At 50.3% G+C, this 16,284-nt stretch overlaps 1 protein-coding gene across 1 annotated transcript in view; it reads left to right on the top strand.

The window, feature by feature from the left end:
• The window catches only part of TRMT5 (tRNA methyltransferase 5), a 16,078-nt gene extending 1,176 nt beyond the window's left edge, over positions 1-14,902 (top strand). The window contains exons 2-5 of the mRNA XM_015422019.1: positions 3,811-4,466; positions 6,318-6,445; positions 8,674-9,319; positions 14,707-14,902. Coding sequence (XP_015277505.1) covers positions 3,811-4,466; positions 6,318-6,445; positions 8,674-9,319; positions 14,707-14,783 — 1,507 coding nt within the window. The 3' untranslated portion in view covers positions 14,784-14,902. The remainder of the gene's footprint in view (positions 1-3,810; positions 4,467-6,317; positions 6,446-8,673; positions 9,320-14,706) is intronic.
• The last annotated feature ends 1,382 nt before the right edge of the window (positions 14,903-16,284 follow it).

Below are 16,284 nucleotides of genomic sequence, written 5' to 3'. Positions count from 1 at the left end.
GGAGGAGGAGGAGGAGGAGATTGGATTTATATCCTGCCCTTCAATACCCAAAGGAGTCTCAGGGCAGCTTACAATCTCTTTTTCCCTTCCCTTCCCCACAACAGACACCCTGTGAGATAGGTGGGGCTGAGAGAGCTCTCTCAAGAACTGTTCTTGAGAGAACAGCTCTGACAGAACTATGGCTTGCGCAAGGTCATCCAGCAGGTTGTGCTGCCTTTCCACCCAAATAGGGTCCCCAAGGCAGGATCCTATTTGTCTGTCTACATACACCCCTACCAGCTTTATTATTTGTTTACTTCATTTGAGCTGGACTCCGCCCGGAGGGCAGGGTATACATTTGATAAATAAATTAATAAATTTGTACTCCACTTTTTTCCCCAATGGGGACCAGTGTTCCCTCTAAGCTGAGTCAGTGTGAGCCAGCTCACAGTTTTTTAGCCTCCGGCTCACACATTTTTGTCTCAGCTAGGGAAGAAGGGCTCCAGAGCCAACTCATTTATGCAGCAGCCAAATCACTCGCCCACAGCTTTAATGCCAGTAGCTCACAAAGTAGAATTGTTGCTCACAGGACTCCACAGCTTAGAGGGAACGTTGATGGGGACCCAAGCATCTTCCATCATTCTCCTCTCCTCTGTCTTACCCTTACAGCATCCCTGTGTGGTAGATTAGGCTGAGAGTGTGTGACTGACCCAGGGCCACCTAGCAAGCTTCCATGGCAGAGTAGGGATTTGAATCTGGGTTTCCTGGTTAAGTGTGTGGACTCTAATCTGGGAGAACCGGGTTTGATTCCCCACTCCTCCACTTGCACCTGCTGATGTGACCTTGGGTCAGTCACAAGCTCTGGCACAGCTGTCCTTGAAAAAGAGCAGTTTGTGTCAGAGTTCTCTCAGCCCCACCTACCTCACAGGGTGTCTGTTGTGGGGAGGGGAAGGGAAAGGAGTTTGTAAGCCGCTCTGAGACTCCAAGTGAAGGGCGGGGTATAAATCCAATCTCTTCTCTTCTTCTTCTTCTTCTAGTCCAAAACTACATCGCTCTGGCTCTCAGCTTTCCCTCCCCCTGGGAAAAGTCTAGCTAAGTTTCAAAATTTGTGCGGTAGCAAGTCGTTCCGGTGAGTTGTGGTCACTGCTGGCCAAGTCATGCAAATTGTGTGGAAGTTGTGTGGCATAAGTCATGTGATAGCCACCACTCCACCTGGGTGAGTTATGCAAATTGCATGGAAAGGGCTCTTCAAACCAAGGTTTGAAGGATGACAATATTGTTGTGGTTGCCTAGCAACTCCCACAATGGCCACTGAGATCTCCTTTCTTAAAGGTATAGGCACTGCTTTTATTATTTGTGGTGACATTAACTCTGTTTCTTTGCTGCAGATTTTTCTGTAAACCCAGGGCTTTGCTCAGGTTTGTAGAAAGATCTGTCTTGGCTGTATTCATGGCTCCAATCTCCAGGTTTTTTTATCCACAGATGGAGCCATGATTGAGAATTAGGTACATTGATTCCTGTTTTGGAGGTCTGTCAGCAACAGCTATTATACATGCTATGGAGCTTACATGTTCAGGCACAACATAGCTCTGAATACCAGGTCAGACTAAAGAGTGGGGCACTGTTCTTCAGGCTTGGTTTTCTCACTGAAATGCAGGATTCTAACCCTTTATCGCAGATCATGTTTCTTGGGATCCAGAGCCATTGTGTTTGTTCTGATTAAAACCTTTCTGTAGACAGAAACATGCGGAGATTCACGGCTGCTTGAACATTCTGTTTTCAAATGCCCTCAAATCTTGCCAGACAGGTGGGGGCCTCCATGTATGCTCAGGGGCACTCTTTTAATGCAGGGTTAAGATAGCAGCTTCCTTGTGTGGAATTCTGGCCCAGGTGAACATTTGGTAAATCTAGATGGGGGGTGGGGGTTGTGCAGTTGATAAGGAAAAGGCATTCTGTACGTGTCTTTCGAGGCCTAGTTATTACATCCCATTTCCAGGGTAAGCCTCTATCACAGAAAGAACAGGATTCTGGAGTGAAATCGTAGGTGCTCAATCAATTGATTCTGGAGCATTAACTGTTGACACGTGATTGCATAGTCATGAAGACGCACCAAACAATGCGAGTGGGGTCTAAAAACATAATTTGAAGGTACCCAAAGGTCAGTACAATCCAAACAACATATATTTGGCAATAACTCCCATTGGTTATGCATGGGGTTATGCATGGGATAGAGCAGGTTGAGAAAGAAGTACTTTTCTCCCTTTCTCACAATACAAGAACTCGTGGGCACTCCATGAAATTGCTGAACAGTCGGGTTAGAACAGAAAAAAGGAAGTCCTTCTTCACCCAAAGAGTGATTAACACATGGAATTCACTGCCACAGGAGGTGGTGGCGGCTATAAGCATGGACAGCTTCAAGAGGGAATTGGATAAGTACAGAGGTCATTTCCTGCAGGAGCGCACAGGAGTGGAGCTCCGGCAGTAAAGAGCCCAGGGGGCGGTCACATGCAACAAGCCCCACCCCCTGCTCCCAGCAGCCCTCAGTCAGAGCAAGAAGCAGCCAGGTAAGTTGCAGAGGGCCCCCCCCCCCGCCCAAAACAGTCCAGTGGCACCTTTAAGACCAAGTTTTATTCAGGTACAAGCTCTCCCTCCTCTGCGAGGACAGATCTGCACGTCCCCCCCCCCAATAGCTAACAATCCAGTGGAACCTGAGCGGTGGATGTTGCCTTCTGACACACTTCCGGTGATGTCAGGTGGCGTGGCATATACAAATAAGTTAAGCTAATGAGTTATGCTAATGAGCTCCTGCGCCTCTATTTCTACAAAATGACCCCTGGATAAGTATATGGAGGAGAGGTTTATCAGTGGCTATCAGCCACAAGGTATAGGTAGGAACTCTCAGTCTGGGGCAAGTGATGCTCTGTATTGGTGCTTTGGGGGGGGGGCAACAGCAGGAGGGCTCCTGGTGTCCTGGCCCCACTGCTGGACCTCCTGATGGCACCTGATATTTTTGGCCACTGTGTGACAGAGGGTTGAACTGGATGGGCCATTGGCCTGATCCAACATTGGCTTCTCCTATGTTCTTACGGTTTCAATGGGATTTCCTTTCGTATAAGTACATGGACTGCAGCAGTCGTTCTGTGTCTCAGATAAAGCACAAGTCTAAGGGTGCCTTAAAGTGTGTAAAGCACCATTAAGTCAGAGCCAGGTTACGACGACCCTGTGGGGTTTTCAAGGCAACAGTCGTTTGGAGGTGGTTTGCCATGGCCTGCCTCTGCACAGTGACCCTGGGCTTCCTTGGCCATCTCCTGTCCAAATGCTAACTCCGACCCACCCTGCTTAATTCCTGAGATCTGATGAGATCGGGCTAGCCTGGGCTGTCCAAGTCAGGGCCCAACCCAAGCTTGCCTTCTGGTGGAAACGACCAAAGTCTTGGTGCAAAATCTCTTTAGTTTGCTAGAGCAAGATGCTTCGACCGATATAGGGCAATTCTGTAGAATCTGTTCGATTTTAATCTCGCCCTTTCCCCAGTGAGCCTGTGGCAGCGCACGTGGTTTTCTCTTCCTTCATTTTATCCATATCGAGTCTGTAAAGTGGGTTAGGCTGAGAGTGAGGCTGTGCAGGCCACGTCCCAGGGAACTTCATGACAGTGTGGGGATTCGAATTGGGGTCCCTCTGGTCCTAGCCCAACACTCTTAATAACTGCACCACACTAGAGCCGATGCGAACGGAAGTGGCTTTATGAGAACAGGCCATGCATATTTGTAGGATTTCCTCTCTTTTAATGGAATTCTTACCTAATGTCTGTAAAATGAATGATTTCCCTTCTAGGATTTTCAGGCCATTAAATGGCTTCTTTGCAAGACTCCCGAAAATAAAACCTTTTGGAACGACCACATCGAATACATCACTTCCAGCTGTCCGGGCGCTTTGGGGGCAGTCTTTTGATCAGCTGCCTGGACGTCTCTTAGCAGCTCAGAGGCATAATTTCTCCACCATGCCGGAGATACTGGACAGTCAAGCTGACCTCGACCTGTACACGCCTCATCCCAGAGTCCGTGGAATGACCACCCTGGACCGAGCGGCTTTCACAAAGGAGGTTGTCGTCCCAGCGCTCAGTGTTAAGAAAGACATCCTTCACAAAGTGGCGAAGACTATCAAAGGTGTCCTGCTCCAGCGACCAGGCTTAAAGAGAGTTGTGGAGGATCCAGGTGACAAAGGCAAAAGGTTAATTTTGTTGGATCCTCGTCAAATCCCTGCGGACTATTCACTGGGTGAAGCAGAGCAAGAGGTCTTAAAGAGCTTCGATGTCAGCCCCGAGGTACTCAAGTACAACCTGGAACTCACCTATGATAATTTCAAGGTGGAAGAAGTTCTACAAGCTGTGCTTCCGGAGGGTCAGGAAGTGACCACTGCATTCAGCAGAATCGGCCATATAGCTCATTTGAATCTGAGAGACCATCAGCTGCCCTACAGACATTTAATCGGTATGTAAGACTGACCATTCATACAAGACCCTCCTGGTTGTCCGCCATTTTAATGGTTTCCTAAGGCTCAGTTCTATTGTGATTCAGAGATTGCTTTAGGAGAGAATAAAAGATAATTTCAGTTATTGCTGCAGAACGGGGGGGGGGGGCAACCTTTTTCAAGCTTAGAATCATAGAATCATGGAGTTGGAAGGGACCTCCAGGGTCATCTTGTCCAACCCCCTGCACAATGCAGGAAATCCACAAATACCTCCCCCCACACACATACCTAGTGACCCCTGTTCCATGCCTAGAAGATGACAGAAACCTCCAGGATCCTTGGGCAAACCAATCTGGAGAGAAATTGCTGCCTGACCCCAAAGTGGCGATCAACATTTCCCTGGGTGTGTAAGAAAGGGCCACGGGAACCAAGCACTGAGGCAGCCCTTCCTGCCCTCCCTTCTCATGATCTGCCAAAGTTCACAGAATCAGCATTGCTGTCAGATGGCCACCTAGCCTCTGCTTGGAAACCTCCCAAGGAGGAGAGCCCACCACCTCCCGAGGAAGCCTCTTCCACTGAGGAATTGCCCTAACTATCAGGAAGTTCTTCCTAATGTTTAGCTGAAAACTCTTCTGATTTAATTTCAGCCCGCTAGTTCTGGTCCGGCCTTCTGGGGCAACCGAAAACAACTCTGCCCCATCCTCTATAGGACAGCCCTTTAAGTCCTTGAAGATGGTGATCATATCATCTCTCAGCTTGAGGGCACCTTAGGAATTCTGACACCGTGTAGTGGGCACCACTCCAAAATGGCTGCTGCAGGAGGCGGAGCCAGCCACAAAGCGTCAGGGAGTGAGGTGATGCCTATTTCTAGTAGTAGCTCTTCAGCATTTCAGACAGAATCCCGTTTAGTAGAAGAACTTTTAAAATGAACACGCACAGTCACACAGCGAAAATCCCTGTGCTGTGGTGGCAGCTGTTGTCGAGGCAACTTTTTAAAAGTCTCCACAGCCAACCAGAATCTCTGCTGGGCAAATGTCCCACCCGGCCCCACCCACTTTCTGAAAGCACTTGGCAGGCCCCACGGTGCCTGCAGGCACGACGTCAGGGATCCCTGCCTTAGAAGGCATTTTAGATAGGGCTCTTTCCAGGTTTTGGGAGGCCCTGGGCAGAAAGTATTCGGGGGGGGCCCTTCACTCCTCTGCCTACCACCAGCCAGTTTGGTGTAGTGGCTAGGAGCGCGGACTCTAATCTGGGAGAACCGGGTTTGATTCCCCACTCCTCCATGTGCAGCTGCCGGTGTGACCTTGGGTCAGTCACAAGTTCTCTCAGAGCTGTTCTCTCACGAGCGGTTCTCGAAAATTGAGACTGGGGAGCATGGACCCAGTTCTTTAAAAACACGCGCGTTCACTTTGGCGCACAGTGGCTTTTCGGTGTCTCAGAGCAGGCAGTGCTGAGCTGGATCAGAAGAAGAAGAAGAGATTGGATTTATACCCCGTCCTTCACTCAGCGTCTCAGAGCAGCTTACAATCTTCTTCCCTTCCTCTCCCCACAACAGACACCCACCCTGTGAGGTAGGTGGGGCTGAGAGAGCTCTTTCCAGAACTGCTCTTTCAAGGACAGCTCTAACAGAACTACGGCTTGCCCAAGGTCATCCAGCCAGGTGCAAGTGGAGGAGTGGGGAAGTCAGACCTGGTTCTCCCAGATCAGAGTCCGCGCTCTTAACCACAACACCAAACTGGATCGGTGGTTTGGCTTTGTGTTAGGCGGCCTCACACGTTTACATCTGAATGGCCGTACTTCACTGCACAATGTTTACAGCCGTACTTCATTGCACAATTCTATGCCGTGTCCTCACGTCCTCTGTCTTTCAGGCCAAGTTATCATTGACAAGAATCCAGGACTCACCTGCGCCGTAAACAAGACCAATATCATAGACAGCGCCTATCGAAACTTTAAAATGGAGGTGGTCGCCGGAGAGGAAGGCAGTATGATAACGAAGGTATACGGCTTTTTTGGTAGTGTTTTCCTGTTGGGAGGTAAGGGTTAAAAGTCTGACACTGAGAAAGCAGATGCAGCGAAGAGCAGACGTGGTGCGAAGGTGAAGTCAAGCACATGAAATGCCGTCTTCCTCCCAGATCTCCAGACTTGGCAGGCTGTGAATGTGTGTTCCCAGACGGCCCAGTCTAGCCAGGATGAAATCACAGCTCTGTCCGTGAGACTCCGGGACGAAGACTAGAACTTAGGGGTTGGTTGAATTCAGAGCCTTTAATCCCCACCCCAAATCAAGGGTGTTAACTGACACATGCACGGCTATGGCTCCGAGAATTAGCTGAGAAACCAGATCCTGTCCCCTGCCTGTTCAGAAATATAATTACTTTTATGTACCCTCCGGTGGTGGGAAGTGCTGTCAAGTCACAGCCGACATGGTGATCCTGTGGGTTTTCAGGGCAACGGGCATTCATAGGTGGTTCGCCATGGCCTGCCTCCACGTCAACCTTGGGCTTCCTTGGCAGTCTCCCCTCCAAGTATTAACCAAGGCTGCTGACCCTGCTTAGCCGCTGAAAGCAGATGAGATCGGCCTAGTCTGGACCATCCGGGTCCAGGCAAGAGACAAACAGAGGTGGTTTGCCATTGCCTACCTCTGTGTAGTAATCCAGGACTTCCTTGGTGGTGTCCCATCGAAGTACTAACTAGGGCCTGATTCACTAGAAGGCAGCTTTATGTGTTCATGTGTCTGTATGGTTTAATTTGTTGATTACATTAAGAACATAAGAGAAGCCATGTTGGATCAGGCCAGTGGCCCATCTGGTCCGTGTCACACAGTGGCCAAAACCCAGGTGCCATCAGGAGGTCCACCAGCGGGGCCAGAACTCCAGGAGACCTCCCACTGTGGCCTCCCAAAGCCCCAAGAATACAGAGCATCACTGCCCCAGACAGAGGGTTCCCTCTAGACCTTGTGGCTAATAGCCATTCATGGACCACTGCTTCATACGTTTATCCAATCCCCTCTTGAAGTTCGGTCATAACCAATTGTTTGGGGCCAGTCTGGCGTAGTGGTTAAGTGCACGGACTCTAATCTTGGAGAACTGGGTTTGATTCCCCACGCCTCCACTTGCAGCTGCTGGATGACCTTGGGCAAGCCATAGTTCTGTCAGAGCTGTTCTCTCAAGGACAGTTCTCTCAGAGCTCTCTCAACCCCACCTACCTCACAGGGTGTCTGTTGTGGGGAGGGGAAGGGAAAGGAGTTTGTAAGCCGCTCTGAGACTCTGAGTGAAGGGCGGGGTATAAATCCAATCTCCTCCTCCTCTTCTTCCTCCTCCTCTTCTTCTGTGTGCACAGCACTGGATAACGTAAGCACCAGAAGACAGGCCCAAGCCCCAGAGAATTTGCAATCTAAACTTTGGACAGTGATGGGAGACAAAAAAGAAGACGACGCGTAAGACTGGAGAAGCAAGATTAGCCGGCCGGGGGGGGGGGGGTCGAGCACAAAGGAACACAGTCAAAAGGAGGGGCAGATGAAGAGAAAGGGAGCTGTGTTCGAGAGCCTTTGGAGCAGATGTGCTCTCCGAGGGCCACGCTGATTGCACCGGTGGGAGATCTGTGATCTGGATTTCCCACCATTTCCGAAAAGGCGAAAAGCAGCTGCAGGGGGCCTCAGTTCCAATAAGGAAATGGAGGCTAACTGTTTCCCTGCGCACACGTAGATACACGTACAAACACACGGCTGTTTTCCCTACCATGGGAGGCCTGAGCGTCTTTATGTTTTCCCTCTTTTGGACCAATAACAGCTCTGGGACTGCGGTTGAGGGCACTAAAATAGTACGCGGGTGGGGAGGGCTAGGCCACCTTGGCTCTGATCTGGATCAAGCGCCTCGTGGCTGCGTTTGTTTGCATTTTTTTTAAGAGTGGGAGATCCCGATTGCAGATCTCTCCAGTCCTGTGTGAGCCGGTCCTAAAACTGCAATCTGGAACCTTGGATATGCCCTGGAACTTCCCGTGCTGGCCACGGGATCCAGCAAACTCACAGAAGCTCTTCTTTTCTATAACCAGCATCAGGAAAGCCCAAAAGTCTTTGTTTTCTCATGTTTACTTTCTGCTTGATCCTGCTAATATTCAGTCTAGGTGTATTCTTAGCCATAAGTAGCTTTGGGGATGGGGGTATACCAGTCTTCCCAGGTTTTGACTGCAGAGAGATTAGTTGAATGATTGTTTCTTGGCTTGTTCCAGGTTAAAGAACACTACATCACATACGAATTTGATTTTTCCAAAGTCTACTGGAACCCCCGCCTCTGCACGGAGCACTCGCGCATCGTCGACCTCTTGAAGCCGGGAGACTTCCTCTTCGACGTCTTTGCAGGAGTGGGGCCTTTCGCTGTCCCGGCGGCGAAGAAGAAGTGTGTCGTGTTTGCAAACGACCTCAACCCCGACTCCCACCACTGGCTGCAGCACAACTGCAAGTTAAATAAGGTGGGCGGGAAAGTCCGCCTCTTCAACATGGACGGCCGGGACTTCTTGGAGGGGCCCGTGAAGGAAGCCCTGACTCAGCAGCTCGCCTCGAAGGACCGGAAGCACGCCTTGCATATCGTCATGAACTTGCCAGCCATGGCCGTAGAATTCCTAGACGTCTTCAGGCACCTCTTGGACGGAGAGCCGGGCGGCACTGACCTTCCCACGGTGCACTGCTACAGTTTCTCGAAGCATGACGAGCCGTCGCGAGATGTGCAGGAACGAGCAGAAGCCCGCCTGGGGACTTCCTTAGAGGGCCGCTGTTCTGTAGACCTGGTGAGGAATGTGGCGCCCCATAAGGAAATGATGCGCATTAGCTTCCGCATCCCAGCTGAGGTGTTGTACAAGGAACAGCCTTCCCATGCAGGTAACTTTGCCGGAGTAGGAGGAGGCGGAATTGCTGTGAGGCTTTAGCACTTATTGTGCTTTGAAGCTGAGACATGGGATTCCTAAACAATGACCCCAGGTGGATTCTGGGTAGGAATGCCAAGCCCCCAAAGGAGGATGCCCCGTCCCTGGGTCCTGTTGTTTAAAAAATACACCCTCATGTACTTACCAAAGTTTTTACTGGAAGTAACAAAGGGTAGCTCTAGGAATTGCCAGGAGATTTATGGTTTTACCACAGAGTTTCCAGCCAACCCCTAGAGCTACCCTTTGTTGTTTCTGGTAAGTACATGAGGCTGCATCCTGTGACACTGCCTCCTTCACCCAACCGTCCTGCTGGTTGCCCAGCAGTGTCTGGAAACCCTATTTCTGAGAGATTTCTCAGGGCTGCTTCAAGTGCCATGAACGTCTGACACCAGAAGTGCTTCTGTGGAGGAAGGAGCGTGAGAACCATACAGATACCGTGTCTCGTGATCGCATGTGCCTCGGTTTCCTTGTTAGACCTGTGCTGGGAAGCCCCAGTGGGTTGCCATTCCCTGCAGAGGTATACAAATGCATGTGGAGACACTATAAATGCATGTGGAGACACCACCCATTGGTGAATAGTATTTATGCTTCCTTTGCCCCATCTGGAAATGCATTTCCTGTAAGGAAGTCATAACCTGCGAAGGGGCCCTCTGTGTGTCTCCAGGCTCTTTGGAATCGAATGCTTGATTCTTGGGGCTGCTGTAGTCCAGGTCTACTGCCTGAAACCTCAGCTCTGCTCACTTGGTTGATACTCTAGGGGCTCTGCCAGTGTGCAGACATAAGAACGTAAGAGAAGCCATGTTGGATCAGGCCAGTAGCCCCTCCAGTCCAACACTGTGTGTTGCACAGTGGCCAAAACCCGGGTGCCCTCAGGAGGTCCACCAGCAGGGCCAGAACTCCAGAAGCCCTCCCACTGTTGCCCCCTCCCAAGCACCAAGAAGACAGAACATCACTGCCCCAGACAGAGTGTTCCATGTACACTTTGTGGCTAATAGCCACAGATGGACCTCTGCTCGATATGTTTATCCAGTCCCCTCTGGAAGCTGTCTGTGCTTGTAGCTGCCACCGCTTCCTGCAGCAGTGAATCCCATGTGTTAATTATCTTTGGGTGAGGAAGGACTTCCTTTTCTCTGTTCTAAGCCTGCTGCTCAGCAATTTCATGGAGTGCCCAGGAGTTCCTGTCTTGTGAGAAAGGGAGAAAAGGACGTCTTTCTCGACCTGCTCTGTCCCATGCATAATCATATAAGCCTCTATCATGCCACCCCTCAGTCCTCATTTCTCCCAAGCTAAAAAGCCCTATCCTCTTTAACCTTTCTTCATAGGGAAGGTGTTCCAACCCCTTACTCATTTTAGTTGCCCTTTTCTGTACCTTTTCCAATGCTATAATATCTTTTTTGAGGTATGGTGACCAGAACTGTCCACACTATTCCAAATGAGGCCGCACCATCAATTTATACAGGGGCATTATGATACTGGCTAAGGAACATTTATCAAAAGATTTTTGGAAGACCAGGTAAACATCTACTGGGTTACCCTTGCCCACATATTGCAGATATTTGTCTCCTGGCAGAAGCCTCTTTACACCATACTGAGTGTTGCTGTGGAAGTCCCCCAATCACTGGGAACTGCTTTTGTGGGGGGCATGATTCGAATCCAGGAGTACCTTAAGCACCCACAAGATTTGCAGGATATAAGCTGTCGAGAGCCAAAGCTCTTTTTGTCTGATAAAAGTAGGAATGGCCGTCTCTGAGCTTTTATCTCCCAGTCAGAAGGTGGAAGGGGGTTGCAAAGAAATTTTTAAATATCTTATGGCATTATGTGTAGTATAGCCAGGAGATCCTAAGAGTGTCCGGCAGCCTTAAGTTCTAGCTCTTTTATTTGTGAGCTAGACATATTTTGGACTGAGCTGTGACTGGCCCAACGTCACCCAGCTGGCTTCATGCGGAGGAGTGCAGAATCGAATCCAGTTCTCCAGATTAGAGTCTGTTGCTCTTAACCACAACACCACACTGGCTCTCTGTTACAAAGAAGGGAGTCAGGATGAAGAGGCACAGTGCAAAAATGTAATCATCTCACTACAGATGCTAATTTCCTGCCCGTGAGCATTTCTAAAGGTAAAGGTAAAGGTTCCCTTGCTCGAAAGCCAGTCGAGTCCGACTCTAGGGTTGCGGTGCTCCTCTCCGTTTCAAAGTCGAAGAGCCAGCGCTGTCCGAAGACGTTTCCGTGGTCATGTGGCCGGCATGACTAAACACCAAGGCGCATGGAACGCTGTTACCTTCCCACCGAAGTGGTACCTATTTATCTACTTGCAATTTCTTGCTTTCGAACTCCTAGGTTGGTTCTACCCTGCTATAATTAAGCCAATTGCACTTTGCATTGCACCTTTGCATCCACATCCCTTCTTTGCAACCCCCCCTCACACCTTCAGACTCCTGCTTGTATCTGACAGTGGGAGCTTTGACTCTTGAAAGCTGACACCCTGGAACTCTTGTTGGTACTTGATGCAACTGGACTCAAGGCTTATTATTCTAGTAGCAGTAGAAAAGAGCAAGAGTCCAGTAGCACCTTAAAGACTAACAAAATCCGGGGCCGCCGTGAGTCACTGCTCACTTCTTCAGAAATCTACTACTGCTACAGACCGACTAGCATGGCTGCCCACCTCGTGCTAGTAGGGCTACCCGCCTGAAACTTTCTTCATGGGGCCACGAGTGGCTGTACTGGGAACTGGGGATGTGGGGCTCAAAGCATCGATGTGCATGCAGAACACATGCAGTTCCTTGAATCCTGACCGGAGAACCCCTCCATTGTCGTTTCCTTACTCCTCTTTTCCTCAAAGCTGTTTTCCCAACGCTTGATACTTCTAGCCAATGCTCCCTCTAAGCTGTGGAGTCTTGTGAGCAAAAATTCTACTTTGTGAGCTCCTGGCATTAAAGTTGTGAGCAGGTGATTTGGCCCCTGCATAAATTAGCTTCCTCTGGGGCCATTCGTTATGAGCTAAGATAAAAATGTGTGAGTCGGAGGTTAAAAAACTGTGAGCTAGCTCACACTAACTCAGCTTAGAGGGAACACTGCTTCTAGCACATGACTGTTTTGAGCGTGTGGTTTTAATTCTGTTCCCCGATTCTGATTTTAATCTTCCCTTCCTTATGTCAGGGTCCTTAGTCAGGTTACTCAACACAGGGCTTCATAAGAAGATAACTGTTTATTGGTAAATCCAGTACTAGAAACACGTATACAGCTTGTGTCAGGAATGGCCGCTAATACGAGGGCCTCTGACTTATACTAGAATCAAACTTCCCCCCCGTAAGCATGAGCCAATGGATATATCTCACACGCGCGAGCAAAGCTAAAAGCCGTTAACTTTCCCAGCCGGGTAAAACTGCAGCTGGACCATCTACAAGGTCAAGCATAAGATAGCAAACAGTTGGTGAGCCAGGGAGAGCTGAGACAGAAAACGGGAGGGCACCCCTCCACATTCCCAAACCTATGACAGGGCTACCTGACACCCTAACTTCCTTGTATTCAAGGGCCAATTCTTATCACCCGGCTTTGGGTAGCCACTTACAATTGCCACTTGCAGTGTCTCCCTGTAAGTTCCCTGCTGGCCTTGCACACTGGCAGAAAGCCATGCTGTTTGGGGCTCTGGCCAGGAGCTCCAGGTACGCAGAAGTCCCAAGGAGACAACCTGCAACATCTGGGTTTGCTGACAAGGAGATTTTAATAAGCAATGACTGAGCTTACAGAAATAGCAGGATAAGCGCTCATCCACTGGATCTCGAACGCACACACAGAGAGTGAAACTTAGCCAGACAAGGTGCATAGCTAAAACTAGAGATAGTAAAGGTTTCCCTTGCTCAAAAGCCAGTCGAATCCGAGTCTAGGGTTGCGGTGCTCATCTCCGTTTCCAAGCCGAAGAGCCAGCACTGTCCGAAGACTTCTCCGTGGTCACGTGGCCGGCATGACTAGACGCCGAGGTGCACGGAACGCTGTGACCTTCCCACCGAAGCGGCACCTATTTATCTACTTGCAATTTCTTGCTTTCGACCTGTTAGGTTGGCAGGAGCTGGGGCCAGAGACGGGAGCTCACCCCGTCACGCGGCACTCAGGTCTCGAACTGCCGAACTACAGACCTTCCAGCCTGCAGTTCAGCGTCTTAACCACTTGAGCCACCGCAGCTCCTAAACTAGGCATCTTATACCCTAATTGCTGGCTACAAGTAAAAAAAAAATCAAGCTCTCGTGAACACGAGGAAGAGCCTGGCCATCTTGCATCTGGTGTCTAGCGGTCAGAGAAAACAAATCCGCCTTCCTCGATTAGAGCTGCCAGCAAGCATGAGAGGGGGGAATATTCCCTTGGGAGTGACCTGACAGCCGTCCCCTTACAGAACTCAGGGCCAGCACCAGCCTGTAACAAACATGGAGTTACAAAGGCTATACACATGCCCAACTGCGTTCTGGGATACCATGAGAAGTGCGTCACGGTGTCAAGGGGAACAGGTGCCATCATTGGCTACAAGCCGTGGTGACAAAGGGGAACCTCCAAATTCAGAGGCAGTCAGCCTCCGAATCCCAGAGCCATCAGGATGGTCTCAGCCTCTCTGCCCTGTTGTTCGTCCTCCAGGGTAACTGGTTGGCCACTGGGTGAGATGGGATGCTGGACTGGGTGGACCACTGGTCTGATCCAGCAGGGCTCTTCTGATGTTCTAATGAAGGCCTCGGCCTCTCTGCCCTGTTGTTGGCCCTCCAGAGGACCTGGTTGGCCATTGTGTGAGACCAGATGTTGGACTAGATGGACCACTGGTCTGATCCAGCAGGGCTCTTCTTATACTCTAATTACAGCCTCACCCACTATGCCCTGTGGTTGGCCCTCCAGGGTAACTGGTTGGCCACTGGGTGAGACCAGATGTTGGACTAGATGGACCACTGGTCTGATCCAGCAGGGCTCTTCTTATACTCTAATTACAGCCTCACCCACTATGCCCTGTGGTTGGCCCTCCAGGGTAACTGGTTGGCCACTGGGTGAGACCAGATGTTGGACTAGATGGACCACTGGTCTGATCCAGCAGGGCTCTTCTTATACTCTAATTACGGCCTCAGCCACTATGCCCTGTTGTTAGCCATCCAGAGGAACTGGTTAGCCACTCTGTGAGACTAGATGGATCACTGGTTTGATCCAGCAGGGTTCTTCTGGCGTTCTTATGCCTGTCCACAGGTAGGGGGCTCACACGCATACACTGCAAATGGCTACTGTGATCACAAGACCCGCAGAGACAATGCTTAAGCTGCTCACCCTGGATCATGATTATATATATATATTGACCCCTCTCTTGTCTTCCATTTACAGGTGTCCAAGAACCAGCCTCCAAACGCCTGCGCCCAAGCGAAGAGCCCCCAGAACAAACCGAGAAGGAGCCCGTTTAGGAGTCTCGAAACGTTGAAAGAAAGCCAAGTGGAACAAGTGGGCTTCCTTGTAAGAAAAGCTGAAACACTCGCCTCGGAAAGCTTCATGCTGCAGCATCATTTTGTTTTTCCCCCAGTTCCATGACAGACGGTTGGGGGGGGGGGGGCCCTTTTCTCTTACTTGAAAAAAAATTAAATGTTTATTTTCCCATACCAGAGTAGCGCCTTTTCTTAATGCGGTGTGCACTCATTCCCAGACCAATTGGAAAACTGTTGAGAATAAGAAAAGGAATTTTTTAAAAAATCCTCTCTCTTTCCAGCCAGCAAACAAGCAACAACTACCCCTCCATGATTTTTTGGGGGAGGGGGGTTAAGTTGTATCTTCAATTATCTTTTCCTGGTTGGGGGGGGGGCTTGTGGGTAGGAGGGATGAGCTTGCCTAGTTGATGGTTTGGGCTGAACATCAGAAGAGCCCTGCTGGATCAGAGCAGTTGTCCCTCCGGTCCAGCATCCTCTCTCACGCAGAGGCCAACCAGTTCCTCTGAAAGGCCAACAACAGGGCATAGAGAATGAGGCCTTCATTAGAACATAAGAAGAGGCCTGCTGGATCAGAGCAGTGGTCCACCTAGTCCAGCATCCCGTCTCACACAGTGACCATCCAGTTCCTCTGGAGGGCCACCAACAGGGCAGAGAGGCCAAGCCCTTCCTAAGAGCATAAGAAGAGCCCTGCTGGATCAGAGCAGTGGCCCACCTAGTCCAGCCTCCTGTCTCACACAGGGGCCAACCAGTTCCTCTGGAGGGCCAACAACAGGGCAGAGAGGCCGAGGCCTTCATTAGAACATCAGAAGAGCCCTGCTGGATCAGAGCAGTGGCCCACCTAGTCCAGCATCCTGCCTCACACAGGGGCCAACCAGTTCCTCTGGAGGGCCAGCAACAGGGCAGACAGGCCGAGGCCTTCCCCTGAGAAGAACATTAAGATGAGCCCTGCTGGATCAGACCAGTGGTCCATCTAGTCCATCACATCTCACACAGGGGCCAACCAGCCAGCAACAGGGCATAGAGGCTGAGGCCTTCATAAGAACACCAGAAGATCCCTGCTGGATCAGACCAGTAGTCCATTTAGTCCAGCATCCCGTCTCACACAGTGACCATCCAGTTCCTCTAGAGGGCCAGCAACAGGGCATGGAGGAGGAGCCAAACCCAAAATGGCTGTCTCCAGAGTTGAAGGCAAACAAAATACCTCCCTCATACCTCCTGGGAAGAAGGAAATCCTGAAGGGGGAATGGAACCAGACACTAAGGAAAGCCCAGCTGCTTACCAGTCTTTCAGCCCCTCCAGCGGAAAACACTTTTCTGTGAATGAGGGAAGCCAATAACAAGCCCTGATCTACCATGGCCCCACAAACCCCCTGGAAAGGTCAGCAGGCAGCAAGTGAAGTACTAGTGGGTGCTATGCTGTCCATGGACACCACGTTGGGAAACCCTGCTGTAACCATTATACTACACTGGTTCCCACTACACCA

Source organism: Gekko japonicus, unplaced genomic scaffold (assembly GCF_001447785.1).
Source record: "Gekko japonicus isolate JY-2015 unplaced genomic scaffold, Gekko_japonicus_V1.1 scaffold166, whole genome shotgun sequence".
In the NCBI taxonomy this organism is placed as follows: Eukaryota; Metazoa; Chordata; class Lepidosauria; order Squamata; family Gekkonidae; genus Gekko; species Gekko japonicus.
This window is presented reverse-complemented; position numbering and strand designations above follow the sequence as displayed.